Source organism: Gekko japonicus, unplaced genomic scaffold (assembly GCF_001447785.1).
Source record: "Gekko japonicus isolate JY-2015 unplaced genomic scaffold, Gekko_japonicus_V1.1 scaffold920, whole genome shotgun sequence".
Taxonomy (NCBI): domain Eukaryota; kingdom Metazoa; phylum Chordata; class Lepidosauria; order Squamata; family Gekkonidae; genus Gekko; species Gekko japonicus.
The window spans coordinates 145,910-167,370 of NW_015164698.1; the positions used below are offsets into that span (position 1 = coordinate 145,910).

A 21,461-nucleotide genomic window follows, 5' to 3' on the forward strand; every position below is an offset into this window, starting at 1 on the left:
AGCCGGAGCCTAAGAAACTGTGAGCTGGCTCTGACTAACTCAGCTTAGAGGGAACACTGGTGGAGAGCCGTGTGAACAGAAGAAGCCCGCATCCCGTGGGAAAACCCCCCCCCGCCCCTCTCTCTGCCTGCCTGCCTGCCTGCCTTTGAAGCGCTGCCGACTGCAGTTGCCCAACCCCTTTGGGGGGGCTCGGATGCAGCGGCAGAGATTGCAGGGCGTGGGGTGAGACGCAGGGAGGCCTGAGAGGATTGGTCCAAATATGCAGCACAAACCCTGCTTTTATTTCTGAAGAGCGACAGGCTCGGCAGTGGGAAAACCAGCACGTCAGGGAGATGGATCCTGCCCTACCCTGACACGCTAGCTTTCTGCGTGCAGGGTGCTTACACATGAGGGAGTAGTACCACGTGGAGGTGGGCCGGTGGCTGTGTGGCAGAGCATCTGCCTTGTGTGCAGAAGGCCTCAGGCTCAGCCCCTGGGATGTTCAGTTCTCTTGGGAGGGGCTGTGAAAGACTTTGGCCTGAGAGCCGCTGCTGACCGGTGGTGTGACTCAGTAGAAGGCAATGTCAGGCGTGGGTTCATATCCCCCCTCCCCCGTACCAAGGGGCCAGGAGCAGGTACAGTTTCCCCCTGGCTTGAGCTACTGGTGGACTGGTGCTGTCAGCCAACCCCTGTGCCCCCCCCCCGCCCTCTCCATTCACCCACTTTCCCCTCGGCCACCCGTCACTGCTGCAGCTGGCGTCCCAGGCCTGATGTCCACACTCCTTACAGTCTTGCTCGTGGACCCAGCTTCCTCGGTAACTGAGGCCCGTTCTTTGAAGCTCTTGATGGCGTTCGCGCCTTCAGGCAGGAGGCAGGTGGGAGAGAGCGCAAAGTGACCTTCCCTGCCACCTTTCTGAACATCTTCAGCACGAACCACTTTTAATTGATACCCCCCCCTCTTTAAACAATTCCACCTCTCAGCCTCTTTCCTTCCCCCATTTCTTTGCCAAACCGCCACCATTTTTTCTGTACATGACAAAAAGTAAAACACGACCACAGACTGCCTTTGAAAACACACGCACGGCGAAAAGGAGAAGAAGAAAAAGGAAGTCCACAAGATTCCCTTTCCTCTTGGATGGTCCTCTTCTTCAAAGGGTACTGATCTCGTTTGGTTGATAATCTATTCTTGCCACTGTAGTATGCATTTGTATCTCAGTATTACACCTTTGTGTAGGCCTTTTCTTCTTTCTCTTTTGCCATTTGTAAATAGCTGCTGTCTCTCTTTCAGTTCTCTAATACCCACAGAGCCTGTTTTCTCTCCTTTCTCGCCCCAGCTTATGATTGCCCAGTACACACACACGCACACACACACACACACACACACACACACACACACACACACACAGAGTTCTTTTCTGTAGGTGGCGTTTTCTCTTTCTGACTTTGTGTTTGTTTTTTAAATAATTCCAGATTTTCTTCCTTAGTATTTTTTAAAATAAATCGATGTCAAAGAAAGGCAGCGTGTTCTTGTCAACAAACCACTTTCTCCAATTTAGGTGGATAAACACACACTGACGGCAAGCGCGTCCTGGGTTTCTTGCAGCAGCTGCTGGGCCGCGGGAGGCAAGAATGGCGCAGCTGACGGGGGAGTGGGATTGGCGATTGGGAAGGGATGGGTCCCCCCAAGGAAGGCGGAGGCAGGGTCTGAGCGAGGAGGCTGTCCAGAGGGGAGCTAGGGAAATGGGGGCCCCGGGCACATGGACGGAGCAAGAGGCCAGGAGCAGCTTGAAGACTAATGAAATCCGTGGCAGGGTGTGGGCTTCTGAGAGTCACGGCTCACGTGGGGCAGGCCTGGGGTCGTCCAGAAGGGGGGCCCCCCCACCAGAGGCTGTTCCTGCTTGTTTGAAAGGGTTCTGGCTTATGGGGGACCCCCGCCCCACTGTGGTCTCCTCCCAAGGGTGTAACTGCCAAGGGCCATAGTTCTCCTCCTCCTCCTCCACTTGCAGCTGCTGGGTGACCCTGGCCAAGCCATAGCTCTGTCAGAGCTGTTCTCTCAAGGGCAGTTTCTGTCAGAGGTCTCTCAGCCCGGCCTACCCCACAGGGTGTCTGTTGTGGGGAGGGGAAGGGAAAGGAGTTTGTAAGCCGCTCTGAGACTCCGAGTGAAGGGCAGGGTATCAATCCAATCTCCTCTTCTTCATTGGAGTGGGAAATCTGACGTCAGGAAAGCTCATCCTTGTCTCTGGGACTGGGTTTTCTGCCAGCCGGGTCTCTGGCACAACCCGCGTGTCTCACAGGCGGCCTGTTTAAAGGGAAAGGAGCCCCACAGTTTTGCTTTCCGATTCCTTCCGTTCTCTCCAAGGGAGCTAGGCAAGGAACAGAGGGGCGGGGCAGAGGAACACAATTCGGCAAGCAGGGACACAGTCAAAGCAGGATACATTTCTAGAAATACTATTGACATTTCCCCGAGACCGTTCCATGCGTGCCAGGCCTCCTCATGGGGCAGGTGGAGGGCGAGAGTAGAACTCGCAACCTGTGGGCAGAGCAGAGAGCGGGAAAGGGAGGCAGGGTCTCTTGCTGCGCAGTTCCCACTTTGGCCTCTCTCCAGTTGCAAACTGCAGCAGACCCATCCTTGGCCTTGAGAGCTTTTCTTCCGCCATGAGGGGACTCCGGCCTCTTGGCCAAGCGGTCTTACACAGGCCCAGATGGCAGGTGGCCACCCACCCCCTGCTGTTGGGAGCCCCGGCTTCTGCCTCACGGTCCATCCCGACGGCACCACGGTTGGCTTGTTCTTCATCCTCACGAGAGCTCCAAGCTGCTATGTGGTGCCTGGGCTCCACCCTGTCCAGAGGAAGTGCTGAAGGCCACGCTGAAAGCGGCAACGCCTTTTGCCAGAGGCCGCCGTGGTACGCCTTTGCCTCGGTTCCCTGACTCCGGGGCAGACTCTGAAATCCTGCAGAGCCCAGCGGCCTGCTCGGTAGCCTTGCCGGCATCGGTCTGTGCAGCCAGCAGCTCCCTCTCGCTCTTGGTTTCTGATGATGGAAGTATTTTGTGTGTCAGAAAGAACCTGTAGACTACCCCCCACACACACACACACTGAAAACTAAACATTTTGGGGAGACACTCAGGTCAGAGCCTTGTTCTGCCTCCTCTGGTTCTGGGGCGTGCAGAAGGGTCCCAGAAAGGATTGCCATCCTCCAGGTGGGGCCTGGAGGTCTTTCAGAATTACAGCTGATCTCCAGACTTCAGAGATCTCTTCCCCTGGGGAAAGTGGCTGCTTTGGAGTGCAGACTGTCGGGGCAGTGTGCAGCAGTGAGGCCCTTCCCCTCCACAGACCCCTCTGCCCTCAGTAGCTACCCTCAGATCTCCAGGAATTCTGGCCAGAGTTGGCAACCCTAGTCCCCCAGCATCTGCACAAAGCTCTTCCTATTTGTGAGCTGAGGAACAGTCCTGCGGGAACAGGGGAATCCTCCTGTGTGTCTCACCAGGGCATTCCTCCTCCTTAGGGAAATCACCAGGAAGGCCCTGCATGTGTGGAGCTTTAGGGGTGTGCTCGAGCTTCTGCAGACTCTTGGAAGTCCCTGGGAGCTTAGCTGTGAAGGGCCCTCTTGTCTGTGATGCGGAAGAAATGTTGGTGATTTGTGCCAGGGGAAAGCTGTGTGGTCAGATGAGCGGTTTGGTGCTCAGCAGGGGTCATTTCCTGCAGGAGCGCACAGGAGTGGAGCTCCGGCAGTAAAGAGCCCAGGGGGCGGGCACATGCAACAAGCCCCACCCCCTGCTCCCAGCAGCCCTCAGCCAGAGCAAGAAGCAGCCAGGTAAGTTGCATTGCCCCCTCCCGGCCCCCCGGTCCAAAACAGTCCAGTGGCACCTTTAAGACCAAGTTTTATTCAGGTACAAGATCTCCCTTCTCTCCAAAGAAGAGCAAACTTCCCTGTTTCCCCCCCCCCCCCCCCCCAATAGCTGGCAATCCAAAACAGTCCAGTGGAGCCTGAGTGGTGGGTGTTGCCTTCTCCAGTGGTTATGTTGTGGTACATTCCTCACTTCTGGGATAAGCTCCTCCTCTTCCTGCAGGGTCGGCTACAGGCTTTTGATCCAGGCGGGGAGGGGCTTATCCCCTTGTAGGATCTCCAGTTTGTTTGCCGGCCCTGCTCCTAGCAGGATGTGCTCAGGCTGCGCTGAAAGCGCACACTTAGAAAAAGAGAGAAGACGGAAGAAAGAGAAAGCAAAGGCTGGTTTCGTTTTCAGCCGGACGGAACTGACATTTCCGGTGATGTCAGGGGGTGTGGCATATGCAAATAAGTCACGCTAATGAGCTCCTGCACCTCTTTTTCTATGAAATGACCCCTGGTGCTCAGCATACCTTGATGGGACTGAGCTGGCTCAGGAGGGAGGGCTGCCTGTTGGGACTTTTATCTTAAGCTCTAGGAAGGAAAAGTCATTCAAATCCCTCCCCCAGAGGGGATCCTTTGGCCTTGGGCCAGTGCATTTGCAAGGAGCTGGGAATGGGGGAGAGACTGGCCCAGCTCTAGCTGGGGAGGGGGGCCATAGTCAGTGCCCACTTTGCTTGCAAACGTTTCCACCTGCCTCCTCCAACGCCCCCCGCTGAAACAAAGCTAGCAGGTTGAAAAGTACTGAGACTTAGTGAATTCAGCTCTCACACTTTATTCGGAGAAGCACAAGACAAAGTAGCCGGCTCGCAGGCCAGCTTATATGCCCCAAGGAAAACACACACACACACACCCCACACCCGTGAATGGTCTACTTACACTGATTAGATTATTCCTGGGGAGCCTAGGTTGGGAACTAGGCTGGGAACTAGGATCTGAACGTCTATTGTGTTTGGGAGCGAAGCTCAGGTACCTCACCTGACCACATGTGGAACCAGCCAAAACTGGATTGAGCACATGGCTAGGTCAGGACATAACACAGGTATTGAGAAAGATGAATTGACAGGGGAAAGGTCTCTTGGCCTTCACGGCTAAATAGTGCCTCCATGTTTAGAGACAGTGTACATTGGGATGCTAGTTGCTGGTGAACAGGAGCAGCAGCAGCAACCCCTCTGACATTTTTTTTGGGGGGGGTGTCTGCTGGGGAGCCACTGTGGGTCAGAGTAGATCACGCCAACCTAGATGGAGCAAAGGTTTCAAATGGAATTGAGGCTGCTTCATCCATGCTTCATATAATCTATATATCTAATAGCGAAGGCGCACCCTGCGTGAGGATATCTAAATCCGCACATTGGGGGCACCTGGGGGGCAGGGAGATTTTCCTGCACACTTGGGGCAGTCCCCAGGTGTGCACAAAAATCTAAAAAGTTGAAAAAATATAGGGGGGATATTTAAACCCCCCAAAAAGTAAAAGAGTGTTTCCTGCGCATGCGCAGGGAACGCTCTGGTAACTCTGCAGTGAGCTGGGGGTTGGAAGCCTCTCAGGCCTCGCCGCCGAAGCCGAGAAAAGAAAGTCTAGCGGGCAAAGCTCAGGCCTGTTGCCGCCACTGCCGCCACTGGGGGGGAGAAAGTTCGGCAGGCCAAATTCAGGCCTCTCGCTGCCGGTGTTGGGGGGGGGAGGAGGGAGAAGGCTTGGAGAGGTGTGGGCCTCACTGTGGGTGTCGAGGTCAGGGGGCAGGGGAGAAGGCTCACCTGCAGCTGCTTCCTTCTCCTTCGGTGGAGCTTCTCCTCCCCCCACCCCCGCGAGTATCGCGGGTCCCCCTTCTTGTAATATAATAATATACTTTATTGTCATTGTACATAGTACAACGAAATTAAAGGTGCAATCATTCGGTGATCTACAACCATACTCATACACTCACACAACCATTCACAACCATCTCATAACTCCCTTAAAGTGCACATTGTAACTTAAAACCACCAATGTCACCCAAATTCCAATTTCATACTGCATTTAAGGCAATAATAGCTCTCGAATAAAAACTAGTTTTTAATCTATTTGTCTTTGCTTTAATTGTCCTATATCTTCTGCCCGAAGGCAGCAGTTCAAACAGGGAATGTTCAGGATGTGGCAAAGCCTGAAAGATGTTCTTTGCTTTTTTCAAACATCGAGAGCTATACAATTCCTCCAGGAATGGGAGAGGGCAGCCAATGATCTTCTGGGCTGTAGTAACAACTCTCTGGAGTGCTTTCCTCTCCACAGCCGTACAACTGGCAAACCAGGCACAGATACAAGCAGGAGCACTCAGGTTACAGAGTGAGCTTTTAAAGTCCTACACAGAACACTTCCTCGTACAAGTGCCCAAAAGAAGCAAAACTAAAAGCTGCTGGAAGCATTGGTGCTGAGCCATGCCCTAATGTGGCACCAGAGGCAAGCTCCCATCACATGGAGAGAGCACAAAAATTCCAGTGACCCAGATATGCCTGCTGGGCTAGAGAAGGAAGAGTGAGTCCCCCCCTTGAAACAACGGAAATCAGGGATCTCACCCAGCCCGGTGGGATCTGGCCAGAAGTTTGCAAGTACCAGAGCCTAGAGATGGGTGTTGTCAGACCCCCCAGGGAGGAGTCCATAGGAGCACAAGTGGCAAGGGCTGCCCCGGCTGCTCGTCGGAGAGAACACGCGGGGTGCTTTTCCTTCCATAGGAAGGAGAACAGCCCCTGCCCAGCTGGGTCACAGACAGGCCATCGGATGAAGCAAGTGACTCCTTCTCTGCCTTAACAAATTCTGGATCTGCTTTCCCCCTGTTTTCCCTGCGTAATGTTCATCGTCTAGGCAAAAACAACAGCCCAGCGAAGCTGGTTTCGGAGCTGATTGGTGCCACTTCCCCTTTGAGAGCTCAACAGCAGGGGACTATTTACACTTTACATCTCAGGAATAAAAGGTTTGTGTGTGCACATGAAGCTTGGTGTTGGTTTGATGCTGGCTGGCCGGCAGGCAGGAGGTTTCCAGCTGGCCCCGGGTGGAGAGAAAGAACTTCAGCTGCTCCTAAATGTGGTAATTTTGGAGGTCTCGTTTTTAATGCAGGACGGGATCTCTGGCCCTGCAGGGCCCATTGGAGGGGCGATGGGAGAAAGATTCGGATCCCAGGCTCAGCCGGGGGACGGGGCGAGTGTGGCGGCACTTGGGTTGTAGACTAAACTTAGCCTAATATAGTGGGAGTTGATTTAACAGATCGATGCGTTTAACAGTTTGATAGCTCCAATTTTCAGGGTTATTGAGCCTGAACATACGAGCGCCCTGGAGGGGGAAAATAGCTTTTGTTTGTTTGGTGTGGTGGTGGTTGAAGTGGGAATGTTTACTGTCAGGCCTATCTTTAATGCCAGCCTGCCCTTTTGGATGCTGCTTGGCAGAGGAAATCACTTCGGCTCCTCGCCAGAAAACTTAAACAGCAAGGAAAGGAGGAGGCTGGAAAGAGCAAAGAGGAGGGCTTGCGGCTGGGTTTTGCTGGCACTTTCTGTTCCGTGGGCAAAGCCAGTGTGGTCTAGTGGTTAGAGTACTGGACTAAGATGGGTGCCCATGTTGTCCAGTCGCACCTGCCTGGGTGCCGCCAAGGGCTCGTGCCCAGCAGGGCTTCTAGTTGGCCCTTGGGGGTCAGCCTGGCTGTGCAGATTTCTCAACAGATGCCTCCACAACACAAGGACCTTCCCTGTGTTACTGTGTGTGTCTTCAAGGAAATATGGTTAAACAATTTGTTTGTTTAAAAAACACATCCTGTTAAACAGAGCTTCTGCCTGAAATGCTGAAGAGTTGCTATTCGTGTTGCGCATAATTTCAGTCGCTGGTAAGTTGTGGTTGACCCCACGTCCCGTGGCAGCCATTTTGTGTGCCAGTCATACCCTCTCACCCTAGCCTACCCCGCAGGGTTGTTGAAAAACTAAAATGGAGGAGAGGAGAACAATATAAGCCATGTTGGGTCCCCACTGGGGAGAAAGGCCGGGCATAACTAGAGCAAATGAACCATACGTTTTATGCAAAAGCTTGCTTAAGTGTCTTAAGAGGAGCGCAGGTGTGGAGAATGAACCCCCGTCTCCCTTGAACTCTGTTCGTTCAAGATGAGACCTCTTGGTTTAAGTATAACCATTCAAACTCATTACAAAACAAATGTGTTTTGAAACAGAAGCATGTGCAAAGATTTGGTGTAGGGGTTTTAGAATCCTAGAATCTCAAAAGAGTTGGAAGGAGTCATAGAGGCCATCTAGTCCAACCCCACGCTCAATTCAGGATCAGCCTAGAGCATCCCTGACAAGGGTTCGTCCAGCCGCTGCTTAAAGACTGCCAGTGAGGGGGAGCTCACCACCTCCCTAAGCAGCTGATTCCACCCTTGCATGACTCTTACTGTAAAAAGATTTTCCTAAGATCCACTTGGTACCTTCCTGCCCTTAATTTAAACCCATTATTGTGAGTCCTCCCCTCTGCTGCCAACAGGAACAGCTCCCTGCCCTCCTCTAAGTGACAGCCCTTTAAAATCCTTCAAGAGAGCAACCTCCTCTTCTCCAGACTGAACATTCCCAGGTCCCTCAGCCTTTCCTCACAGGGCTTGGTCTCCAGGCCCCCGATCCTCATTGCTCTCCTCTGCACCCACTCCATTCTGTCCACATTTTTTTTTGAAGTGTGGCCTCCAGAACTGCACACAATACTCCAGGTGTGGCCTGACCAATGCAGTGTCCGGTGGGACTTTCACATCTTGTGATGTGATGCCTCTGTTGATACACCCCAAGAGTGCATTAGCCTTTTTTGTCACCGCATCACACTGGCTGCTCATATTTAACCTATTTTGGTCAAAGGAGATTGGGGAGTAGGCAAATGCAGCGAACTGTGATCCATCAACGGCTGCTAGCCATTACAGCTGAATGAAACCTCCCCATTCAGAGACAGTCTCCCAGGACTGGTTTCTGGGGAGCTTCATGCCCCAGCCGTGGTTCTTCGAACAGTCTTCCCTTGTTGGAAACAGGATGCTGGCCTAGATGGACCCATGGTGTGATCCAGCAGGGCTGCTGCTTGATGTGTTTTTGTGATGCTTGGCAGGCAGCTGCCACTCAAAACAACAGCCTAGTATCTAGAAGAACTTCCCCCCCACACCTGACAGGGATGGCCAATGACCAGGTGCAGGACAGAGAATTGTATGTATTTACTTATTGCACACCTTTCTCTGAGACTTGAGGCCGATCACATGATAGAAGCAATACAGTCAGACATCATAAGACACCCAGAAAGCAATGCAATAGGACCAGGGTTACAAAGTTTAATAAAATATGCAAAATAAAAAGACGTAATATACCATAAGCCATCCATATAATTGAATTTGAGAAATAGAAAATCATGCAGTAAGAGCAGGATAAAACATCCAATGAGGATTGGGATACAATCCTGTTCCTTTTTACAAAGAAGCAGCCATGTCATTATACCGCAGTCCTCTGGCCTTTCTAACGATGCCCTCCTGAACAATTCTGTTTTGTGCAGTCTGTGGGAATGGCAGGAAGCGCGGGGGGGGGGGGGCCCCTCGGCCTCCACAAGCTGCTCCACAAGATGGGAGCCACAACAGAGAATGTGAGCTGACCCATTGCTGGGTGGCCTCTTCAGAAGGTTTTATTCAGATGAAGAGTGAAGTTGCCACGACAGAGTGCGGCAGGCGAGGGTTCAAGGCCACGAGAACAAGGCCTGCTTATTGATATTCTTCCCCCCGCTGGGTTGACTAATGGCTTCTGTCCCTGCTCTTCTTCCCGGCAGGCTTGGGATTTGTTCTTTGCTGCACAGAAAACATCAGCCGGAACTGCCAAAGCGGCAGAGCCAGCACAACTTCCTGCATCGTTCTCTTCCCTTGGCTGAGCAGCCCACACTCTTCATGTGAGAAGCCTCTCCTTGGAGGGGAGTTTGGCTCCAGGATCCTGGTATACGAAGGGCGTGGGAGAGAAGAAAGTGCCTGCTGCCCTCAGGTTCCAAGAGCCCCGTGTAAAGGGATGAAGAGCTCTCCTTTCCTTCCCCTGGCCTGACCGGTCCCTGGGTTCTTGCTGAGCCAGCCCACCTTGCTGATGGTGGAGAATGGTCTCTGCGTGCTATGGTCACCTGCCCTGGATCAAAGGTGCTCAGGTGGCTATTTAAAGTAATAGGCTGTATCCATGGGGAGGTTTTGGAACTGCTGTCTGCAGGCCGCCATCCTTCAGACACCATTTCACCTCTTTGCTGCTTGAGATAAAACTCCACTGTTTTAAAAAATAAAATACTGTAGCAATTGACCCTGGGAGGGGTGACTATTATATGACCTAAGTGAGAAAGTAGGTTGATAAACCAGCAAGGAAGATCAGTTAGATGGAGAGACTTGCTCTCTCTCTCTCTTTTTAAAGACACCAAGTTTTACAAGGCTCCGCCTCTGAGCTCCCAAGCCCCACCCCTTAGTCTCATGATACTGCCTCTGGAGAACCGGCAAGCATTGCAAACCCCAATGCCTCTCAGATAGGCTCAGTGATTGCTAAAGGGGGTGGGATCTTTGTTCCATGCCTACCTCCAATGTTCCCTCTAAGCCGCGGATTCTCGTGAGCAAAAATTCTACTTTGCGAGCTCCTGGCATTAAAGTTGTGAGCGAGCAATTTGGCTGCTGCATAAATTAGTTTGCTCTGGAGCCATCATTCCTGAGCGAAGGCAAACACGTGTGAACCAGAGGCTTAAAAACTGTGAGCTAGCTCACACTAACTCAGCTTAGAGGGAACACTGCCTACCTCATCCCTGTCTCAAAGCAGGCCCAAAACTCCCCCTGGGTTTGGCACCATGGAGTCCTGCCGTGACTGCATCCATTTTTTAAAAAGTGTAAAATTCCCTTTTCTGGTCTTAATTTTTCTGTCATTAGGTAAAGGTTCCCTTGCTTGAAAGCCAGTCGAATCCGACTCTAGGGTTGCGGTGCTCATCTCCGTTTCAAAGCCGAAGAGCCAGTGCTGCCCAAAGGCATTTCCGTGGTCATGTGGCCGGCGTGACTAAACACCAAGGCGCATGGAACGCTGTTAAGATAAAAAATGCTCTCACAACTTGCACTGCTCCCTTGATCTTGGTGAAGTTTGAGAAGTCTGTTTATTTATTGTGGCTCAATAGAAAATTGATGGGTTGAATATTTATTAAGGATTTCAACACTTAAGGAGGGAGAAAAAAAATCCGTTTCCATAGTGACATCAATAAAAGTTCCCTGCGGCTATGCTGTTCAATCAGACCGATGCACAGATGTTCTCCAGAACCGAGGCCTTCTCTAGGCTGGGATTAAAGCCGGGGGTGCAGGGGGCATTTGTAAAGGATCCCACCACCTCTTCTCTCTTGCTCTTAACAAGTCTTCTCTTGCAGTTTCAGTGCAGCTGAGTTGCTTTTCATTTATGGTTACATTTGCAAAAGCAGGTAGAAATGGACCACATTTTTACAGGAAATGGAAATGGAGATACTTCTCAATGGTCTGTGGAACAGTCAGACCAATTTCACACAAGAGCTGCGCCACGGTCGCGCCTCCCTTTGCCCCACTTCTATTAGTCAATTTCCCACTCGAAGTCACGTGGCCGCATTTTGACTCGCGGCTTCGCCCAATTTCCCCCGCAGTTTCGTGATCCTCAAAAAACAGGATCACGAAACCGCGGGGAAAATCGGGCGAAGCTGCGGGTCAAAATGCGGCCACGCGGCTTCGAGTGGGAAATTGACCAATAGAAGCAGGGCGGGGGGGCGTGACCATGGTGCAGCTCTTGTGTGAAATCAGTCTCAGTTGAGTCCAAAATGAGCATTGAACCAGCAATCCAAAGTCTTTGGCCTTTGTGCTGCTGCTCAGCTCTGACCAAAGAAAGGAATTGGAGGGTACCGCCCACTTCCTGTCAAGGGAGCTGCTTTACAGCCAATAAGCCAGAGTCAGTCAGGTGGTACTCCTGACTGGCTTCTGTGTCCCTCTCTGGTATGTGTGAAACGGGGGTGGGGGTTGTGGCTCAGTGGTGGAGCATCTGCTCTGCATGCAGATCTCAGGTTCAAGCCATAGTATCAAAAGTTCAAAAGGATCAGGTAATAGGTTCTGTGAGAGCATCTGCCAGTCAGAGCAGGCAATACTGATTTTGATAGACTGCAGGTCTGACTCAGGGTAAGGCAGCTTCATGGGCTCGTGTGGCCCTTAGCACTGATTCCCCCCCCCCCCATACATCCAACTTTCCCCTGCCACAGGAACTTGGGTCTCCCATGATTTCAGATGAGGTGGAGGCGGTGTATGTATTGTGGCAGGGACCACCGAAGGCCCTCCCTGCACTGACAGCTTGCCCCAGAGAATCCGAGGAGTCAAGCTTTAAGGGTTGACTTCGCAGTCGCACGCATTCCCTCTGCACTGGCTTCCCCCCTCTGGTTTATTTATTTCTGTATTCTATATGCATTCTGCATCTGAGGCTTAATGCCATATTGTAAATCTCCCAGAGCCCGGCACAAGTTGGGATGGGGCGATCAATAAGTCTAATAGATGATGATGATGATAATTTTTGAGCTAACTGGCTGCTCTGTCTAAGATGAAGGGAAAGTCAAACATCTTTCAAAACTTAACTGCAGACCCAACCCCTCCCCCCTGATTCTGCAAAAAGAATGGGAGGGGAGGGGGGAATCCAGGCCCACACATGCAAGAGCAGGGAAGCCCCTAGTCCTTTATGTTTACTGATTCCTTCTTATGCTCTCTCTGGCTTTTTAAAAATTTGCCTGAACAGGAGGACACGTCCTCTTTTGTCTTTGGAGAAGGAGGAAAAGAAAACAGAATGGGGGGGGAGCATCAGCCTAAAGAGAGAGGTGAAAATGGAGGAGGGCAGCGGGCAGCACTTAAACACCCGCAGAAACAGTTCCACTTTGGAAAGGATTCGCGATTCGAAAGCGGATGAGAACAAAGAATCGCAGCAAAAGGAGTTTTGGTAACTGTGGGGCAGCAGTGTGCTGGAAGCAGTCTGGATGCAGATTCCTGTAAAACAAATGCAGAAACAAGAGAAAGCCCCAACACAAACTGGAAGTGAGAGTGGGAGGGAATGTAGAACAGAAGAATAGGATGTGCTCAGAAACCAAGGCAAAATACGGGTGTGGAAAGTGCCGTAATTCTCAAGGAACTACGTTCAGTGCTGGTTCGGACCTGTGGTTGACTTGTGGGTTCCCTGTTTGGCTTGCTTCCCTTTTTATTTCAGGAGCCTGATTTGGTCCAAGCCCTGGAAAGCAATGGGCTTGGATGGAGGCTATTGTAAGACTTTGTTGGCAGCTGCTGGGGTTACTGTGGGCAGGCAAAGGGGGGGGGATCCAGCATGGAAACCTGAAGAGCCACCCAGTTTTGGAGCATGCGGTTAGGGTCCCCGCAGAGCTGCCTCTGAATTTCCCACCCAAAGTCAACCACATTGGTTTTGCTGCCTTCTAGGCAGGTGAAGTGAACAACAGTTCTGAGGGCCCAGTTCTGATGTCACAAGCCGATTGCGGTTCATTTCTGGTAGGCACAAACCTGGCTAGCGGTTGGCCTCTCTACTTCCCTGGAGGGCGTGATGAACTGGACGGAATCTCCAATGAGCTCCGACTGGTCATGATGCCGAGATGGCAGCACGCTACTTCAGGAACCAGGCTTCCCTACTGGGGTTAAACCCTGGTGAAGCATCATGGTTCCCAGGGGAAGAAAACAGGGTTACGTAGGATACCCAGTTCTCAGTGTCACGCCTCCCTGGCTTCAAAGAGCGGCCATGTCAGTCTGCAGCAGAACGACTCCGTTTGCCCCCAGGAGCATCTCAGAGACCAGGCAGATTTGGGGGGGGGGGATGAGCTGTCAAGAGCTGAAGTTCTGACTGTCTTTACCAAAGGAGTTTTGACTCTTGGAAGCTCGTGCCCTGGAAATTGTGTGGGTCTCTAAGGCGCTCCCAGACTCGGATCTAGTTGTACCCTTCAATGGGTTGTCACCAGTTTGTGACTTCTCAACTGAGCCACGGAGTCTGTGTGACTCTCCCCACCGCTCGCAGGAGGCGGGCGGCACGCTTCACTCCGTGGAGGACTTGTCTAGACAGCCCTTATGTTCAGAATTGCTATTTCTGCACTTTACTTCTCTCAAAAACAAAAAAGCCCCTCTTTTTGTTAACATTTCAGCTATCATTCACTGAAAATATTCCCAATTCCATTATCAAAGCAATTGCATTTACATCTCCCAAAAGGGATTTTGATAACATTTTTCCAATATGTGTAACTTTAGATGATAAATGTCAAGTACAGATTAAGTAATCGAGAAGGGTGTTTTTTCCCCCCTGGGCTGACATTTTGACACAATTTTTAAGTTCTTGTACAATATACAGCTGCAGAGAAGACAAACACCTCAAGAGAATGGTTTAAAAGCAGCTCTCTGGAGAGGTAGCATATACATTCCCTAAATAAATAAAAGCCTACATGTAATGCTTTGTTCCCTCTTTTGTCACTGTAGGTGAACAGGTTTCGCTGGTTTTTCAAAAGAAACGGAACCTGTACAACCCATTTAGCAGAGCCAGAAAAGGGATGCGTGTATAAGAAACTGCCATCAACTCTGGAAGAGGTTGCTTTTTTCAGGGTGAATGCTGCATTCCCCACCTTTCAACTTGCTTCGGGCTCCATCTGGCACGGGCCGGGTTTGCCGTCCATCTGGCTGCTGTGCTGGTCTCAGTACCCCGTGAGGGCAGGCGTCCTCAGCTGCCTGCACTCCTAGCCGCGTGCTGTGGCACTCACCCATCCCCTGGCGCAAGCTTGAAGGGTGCTTTGAAGTCTCATCTTTTCCCCGAGAGAGACTGGAGAGATCCTTCTACACCTCAACTGTCACGTGGAGTGAGGATTCTCACAGCCTCTCTCTTGCTGGTTGTCCCGTGCGGACACCTTCCTCCTCCCAGTTACAGCTTCCCAGCCAGTGGCTCTCAACCAGGCATGTCGCTGCTGAGAGCGAGAACATCCAGCCAGCCACACCAGTTCTTCTCCCAGCAGGACAGGCAGGCGGAGGCTTGGCTTCGTTGCCATCGAAGACAGCTCCACGGGAGGCGCCTCCCCTTCTGCTTCCCTCTGCAGCCACCCGGTTGCAGGGGAGGGTGCTCCTTGCATAGGGATGGCTGTGCACGAGGATTCTGCCCACTTGCCAGCAAAGAGCTGGCTGCCGGGGGGTGGGGGTCCTCGGAAGTTAACTTTGAGTTGGGAAGTTTAAAAAGTGCTGTGCTGCCCCGGCCTCCACCCATGGAGTTGCCCCAACACCCAATTTACACCTCGGCGCCCTTCAGGGATGTTTTGGGGGCAGTGCCCTCCCCCACCTCAGCCTGTGCAGCGTAGGGTGGCCAACCTCCGGGGGAGGCTGGAGCCCTCCAGGAATTCCAGCTGATCCCCAGAAGGCCCTGCAGGGTCCCCCTCTGAGGCCCCTCCTCTCCCCAAATAGCCCCCCTCTTCAGGCTGCACCCCGAAATCTCCAGGAATTCCCCAACCTGGAGTTTGCAGGGCTAGTAGAAAGGCCCCCAGTGTCCCACTAGCTTGTTCCTTGACACACACAACTGAGCTTAGCACTAGGAAGGGGGGGGGTTTGAAGCCTTGAGTCTGCTGCGGAACTGTATCTGAACCCTTTGTTGCGAGCAGCTAGCCTTCGTGGTCTGTGCAGTGGGCCTGTCACTAACATCCTGGGAGGGAAAGGTTAACGCTGAAGAGGCCAGATTTCGACAGTGGCTGGAGCAGGAGTGAGCGTGCTCACCAGCATGGGAACGGGAGCCCCTTCCTCAGTGTCCGTGCTCTTCCTTCCAAGCCTTGGGAGCACAGAGAGAGCACTCGCGGGGCGTGCAGGAGGCCCCCGGGGTTCTGTCTGCAGCGGGGACCCTTTAGAAAGACCTTTCTCTGCCTGAGATCCTGGAGAGCGGCTGCCAGTCAGAGCAGGCAAGTGCTGAGCTGGAGAGGCTTGGCTGGGTGCAAGGGAGGCCGGGCCACAGCTCCGGGGCGGAGAGCGCCTGGATCACGTGTGGAAGGCCCCAGGTTCCATTCCAGCTCTGGCGGGGCAGGCTCCAGATCCTGCTGCTGCCGTTTCCCGCCTGCCCCTGTGGTGGAAGGGCCCTGCTCTCTGCTGTGCTGGCTGGCAGCCTCGCCTGCTCACTCGCCACCAGCAACCGGTTGGCTGGGGGGGGGGGGCTTCCCGGCTTCCCTGCGACATTTTGCCCCCCGACCTGCCACTTGGCTTCTAAACGGGGGGCAAATCCTGAGGCGAGCAGAAAAGCTGCCCGATCACTGATGAGAGGTAGATGTGACCTGACAGCCGCGTGCAATTGGCGGGGAGGGCTCAGGAGAAAGTGTCTGAGCCACTTTATCGCTTGCGAGCGCTTTAATAACATTTAATAAAAGGCCTCCTTCCCTAATTGGATCTCGGAGCTGGCCGGGCAGGCTGCAGTTATGCTGAGCTTGCGGGAAATGGGAGACTCTCCCAGCCTGGTTTGTGTGTGTGTGTAGGATCCTTGTTTGTGCCTGGTGGGATTTCAAGGGACGGTGGCGGCCTCTTTGGCCCTCCTCATTTCAGCTTTGCTTCCAAGCCACCGGGAGCCTTTTCTGAGTGGCAGGTGCCATATAGGAAGAGGCAGTGTGGTGTAGTGGTTAAAGTGTCAGATGAGAAGAAGAAGAAGAAGAAGAAGAAGAAGAAGAAGAAGAAGAAGAAGAAGAAGAAGAAGAAGAAGAAGAAGAAGAAGAAGAAGAAGAAGAAGAAATTGTATTTATAACCCGCCCTTCACTACCCAAGGGAGTCTCAGAGTGGCTTCCAATCTCCTTTCCCTTCCCTTCCTGTGAGGCAGGTGGGGCTGAAAGAACTCTTGACAGAAACGGCTCTTTTTTCAAGGACAGCTCTGACAGAACTATGGCTTGCCCAAGGTCATCCAGCCAGGTGCAAGTGGAGGAGTGGGGAGTCAAACCCGGTTCTCCCAGATTAGAGTCCGCGCACTTAACCACTACACCAAACTGGCTCTGGGAGGCCCTGTTTGAATTGACTTGTGCCACAGTAGCTGGTTGGGTGACCTTGGGCCAGTCACATGCTCTCGGCTTAAGCTACCTCACAGGGTTGTTGTGATGATAAAGTGGAGGAAAGGAGACTGATGTAAGTCACCTTGGGTCCCTGTTGGGGAGAAAGGAGGGATGTAAATGAAATGTAGGAAGATGGTCAGTGTAGGAGGAATGGTTCCTCCCCCCCCCCCTACATCCAATGTCACCGTTTTGAGTTACCGCTTTCCACATTCCTTTCTGGAATGGGCCTCCCTTCTCCTCAACGCAGAGTGATTACTATCAGTGATGAAAGGAGCATCTCAAAGGCACAAAACCCTTAAGACCCAGTGGGGTGTGGGTTGGTGGATCCCTGGAGATTCGAGGCCGGAACTTGGGAAGGGGAGAGAGCTCAGCAGGGGTGTGATGGCCACCCTCCAAAGCTGCCGCGTCTTCCAGGGAGCTGGTCTCTGTTCTCCGTAGAGCTGTCGTGATTCCAGGAGAACTCCAGGCCCCACCTGGAGGTTGGCAACCTGAAGTTGGGGTGGGGGAGGGAAATGTGCTTGACAGTTTGATCTGTGGCTGTCCTGTTTTAAAAAGGGACTGCAGCCGGTGTGCTTGAAATGCTCTGCTCGGCTGGGTTGTCTGTGTCTTCCCTCTCCTTTGGTTGCGATTCCATCTTTAAAGGCCATTAACTCTCACTTTTGAACAGCCTTTAGATCTTGCTGGGAATCTGCTCGCCCCCACCGGCGGAGCTCCAAAAAGGCCCTCCCTCCTCGTCTTGACAGGACCAAGCAAAGGCTGTTAATGGGACAGAGAGCCGGAACCTTCCAGAAGCGGCATGTCAGAGCCCGGCGGGACCCATTTCTCTGGCCTGAGCCCATCATTCCGGATGTCAGCTGCCGACGGCCCCCACAGAGACCGGCGGCACTTTGATGAGCAGTTCTGAGCAGTCCCGCCCACCCACCTTCTGCTCCAGAGTGGGGTTGGGGTCGTCTTCGCCCACTCTCCCCCCTTGGCCCCCGCCTCAGAGTGACATGAGGCCAGGGGGCTGCGCAGAACAATTCACTGCCAGGGAAGGTTGTAATGGCCACCGGAATAAACAGCTTTGAAGGGGGATTAGATAGACTCCTGGAATGGCTACTAGCCCTGGTGACTGAGGGGAACCTCCACATCCACAGGCAGTCAACCCCTGAATCCCAGGGCCAGGAGGCATTATCAGGGGAAGGCCTCGGGCTCTCTGCCCTGTTCTTGGACCACCAGAGGAACTGGTTGGCCGCTGTCTGAGAAGGGAGGCTGGACTAGATGGGCCCTCACAGGTCTGACCCTGCAGGGCTCTCCTGATGTTCTTAGGAAGGCCTCGGCCTCATTGCCCTGCTGTTGACCCTCCGGAGGAACTGGTTGGTCACAGTGTGAGACGGGATGCTGGACTAGGTGGGCCCTCAGGGGTCTGGCCCAGCAGGGCTCTGCCCATGTTCTTATGCTCTTAAAAAGTCTGGGCCCCACTTGTGCTGGGGGGAGGCGGATTGGCAGCTCTTTAGCAAAGCGGGCCTGAGTCAGAGGCGTCGGGCAGACATGGCGGGCAGCCTTTTGCAGCTGTGCAGGCACAGAAGCTTCCTTGGGCCCTTTTCTGTGGAACAGCCCCACGCCTCGTGATCCTTGAGGCAGTGGCCACTGGATGACATTTTGCTACAGGAACAGATGGGGTGGATGGGACTTTTGTTGCACACACCCCCCCCCCGGCAGGACTGTGTAATAAAGGAAGGGCTCGATTCTTTCTTCATGTCTGTGGCTTGCAACCTTTTTCTGTTTGCAGAGGAACATCACCCCCTGCTACATGCAGCGTATTGGGGGGGGCATGGTCTGGGAGATGCTCATGCTCCTCACAGGGTTACTGGCCAGGTCTCTTGAATGAACAGGAACGCAGCAGGTCAGCCAGTGCGGGGGACCCTGCGCCACGGGGAGCAGAGCACCGGCTGTCTTTCAGAGACGCTTGTGCTCCACCCCGCTCTTCTCCCTGCAGGAGCCCCTGCATCCCCACAGATGCTGCTGGGAGGGGGCTGGAACTGAAGAGCCCCCGCAGGAGACCGGCATTGGGGAATGGGGAAGACGGAAGACATGAGCCACAACTTTGCATGGAGGAGGTCCTGGGTTCTAGGCAAGGTCTCTGGGAGCAGGACTGGGGGGGCGGGGGGGGACACACACACACAAGGACTCCTGTAGGTGCTTCGCCGGCTGGTCCTGAAAGACAGCCCTGCCTTGCACAAACCCCCGGAGAACGTAAATCTGAGTTACTCATAAGCTGGCGGTGGCCTTTTGGGCTTGGGGGGCAGGTGGTACGGCTCGAAAACCCGGAAGATCCCAGATAATTCCTTGCTGCCTCCCTTCCAGGGATCTGATCTCCAGGAGGAAACCCTAGGAAGGGACGGACCCTGGACAGCAGCAGCCCAGTTTCAGAGCAGACGGTTCCGAGCGGGAGGGACCAGCTGCCAGACCCTGTGCCAAGCAGCTTCACGTGCCTGTGTGCCAGGAGGCGACCTTTCGGGCTTCCTAGGCCTGCGTTGGGCAGAAAGGGCTCTCCAAGCCGGGTGATCCAAAACCCAGGAGGTGGGATGCTTAACAGAACTCCCCACCATTTCCTTAGACTTGTACTAGGTCCAGAATACAGGACTGGCTCCCCAGCCCCTGGAGGAGTTTGGGGGGGAAGGACTTTAATCTGTTTCTCTCATTCTCTCTTTGTGCTTGGACAGGGTCAGGCAGCCGTGCTCAAACTCTCTCTCCCTCCCCCCTGTTAAAGCCTGCTTTAGGCAGACATGTTGCCAGTCCTCTAAGGGAGGCCTGTTCTGAACTTTCTACCTTCAGGGAACCTTCTTCAAATGGACTTGCCTGCTGAGGAGGACCAGTGAGTCACCAAGGGTTCCTGGGGAAAGGCCAGGCGTCCAGCAGCCCAGCAGCCTCTGGGGCCTCACCGCTGCTTTGCACAGACCAAGGGGCAGGGCCAAGAATGCACCCCAGTTTTCCCTGTGGCCAGAAGTGGCCTTGAAGCACCCATCTCAAAGACCCACTGGGGCTGGAGGGAAGGAGATGTCCGTGGAGGGCAGGAGTCAGTGGAGAGGACAGGCCGAGCTGAGCTGTTGGTTTGGAGCAGCGGGCAGAAGGCAGGTGGGGTGTGTGTGTCTGTTGGTCTTCATGGGGAGATGCGGCACAGAAGAATACGACCAGGCAGGGCCACTCGCTCTGGATGGGAGAGGCCTTCAGATCTGCGCGACCCTCCTGCCAAAGCGGAAGCTGAACCCGCCCTTCTTTCGGCTGTAGCCGTTCAGCTCCTCCGCCAGGCTCCCTAAGGTATCGCCTCGTTTCATGCCCACTTCCTCCGGCAGGTAATTGACGGCCTCGTTCTCATCTTCTCGGTCCCTCCCGAATCGGAACTGGATGCCAGCTCTCTCCTTCCCAAAGCTTTGGAGCTCCTTAGCTATGCTGAAGAGGGAGTGGAGGTCTTCAGCCGAACGCCTCCACTTTGGGGGCTCAGCAATGCCCCAGAGGCCAGGCTGCTCTTCTGTGGCCACAAACGCTTTTCCGGGGTGTCTCCCGGGCATCCAGCCATCGTCTGGAGGGAAGCAGGCGCCGAAGCTCAGCAGCAGAAGGCAGGAGAAGGAGGAGGGAAGTTTCATCTGGAGAGCAGGGATCAAAAGAAACACCAGTGGCTCATTGGTCACTCCAGGGAAAGTTCTCGTGCTCACAATCTTTGGTACCCTTGCATGAGAAACTGAACCAGCTGCATGCATTTGGCACTTTCTATCTAAAAAAACCCCCTAAAAAAGATCCTGCACCCAAATAAATCAAATTCTGCACTCTGAATAAGTTACAGCAAAACAAGCCAATTCATTTTGCAGAATCTGTTCTGCGCTTGCTAATCCTGGGAATCTTGTTCAGCCACCTGGCTGTGGCTCGTTTGTGTTACAGCAATGGGGAAGCTTCCTGAGGGTGGAAACTAGATGTGACGCAGAGGGGATGTCTCAAAGGGTGTCTTGATTTCTTTTTGTTTCAGAGCGGCCATGGTGGGAAAGGGGACACCAAATGACATCAACACGGTGGTGGGTGTTGGTTGTGTTTGGGGAAAATGTGTTTTGGGGACTGGACATTGGGACGAAAAAGTAAAATACATGCAATATTTATTGTCTTATTGATTCGGAACTTATTTGAATGCATTAACAATATAAAATTTATCACTTAGTATATAAACTAAGGAGGGCCTGGCGTGATCTGGTCCATGGGGTCGCGAAGAGTCGGACTCGACTGTGCTACTGAACAACAACAAACAACATATAAACTTGTACCATTTGGTATATTGATGGAATTTTAAAGTGTGAAGTCTTATTTCTACAAGAAAAAACTCTCAATATGCCCAACATTAGAGAGTGAGAGAGATCTGCAAATGGCTCATGTGTCTTAGTTTTTGCCATCAGGGAGATAATAAAAGTTGAAAATCAAAACCCTTTTTATTGCGCAAACTGAAATGTATTATTTGGATAAAAGTGGCCTCAATAGGACAAGAACTGTATTTGGCTGTTTACTGAAAACACCTG

General features: G+C 52.9%; 1 protein-coding gene across 1 annotated transcript; it reads right to left on the minus strand.

Moving 5' to 3' along the window:
- Positions 1 to 20,129: 20,129 nt before the first annotated feature.
- QRFP (pyroglutamylated RFamide peptide) lies at positions 20,130 to 20,546 on the minus strand. The gene has a single exon (XM_015409478.1). It carries the CDS (start codon positions 20,544 to 20,546, stop codon positions 20,130 to 20,132), a length of 417 nt encoding a protein of 138 aa, XP_015264964.1.
- Between the last annotated feature and the right edge of the window lie 915 nt (positions 20,547 to 21,461).

What these genes read in the sequence shown, in the direction of transcription:
- QRFP (XM_015409478.1), bottom strand. Translation starts at nt 20,546, where the DNA reads ATGAAACTTCCCTCCTCCTTCTCCTGCCTTCTGCTGCTGAGCTTCGGC.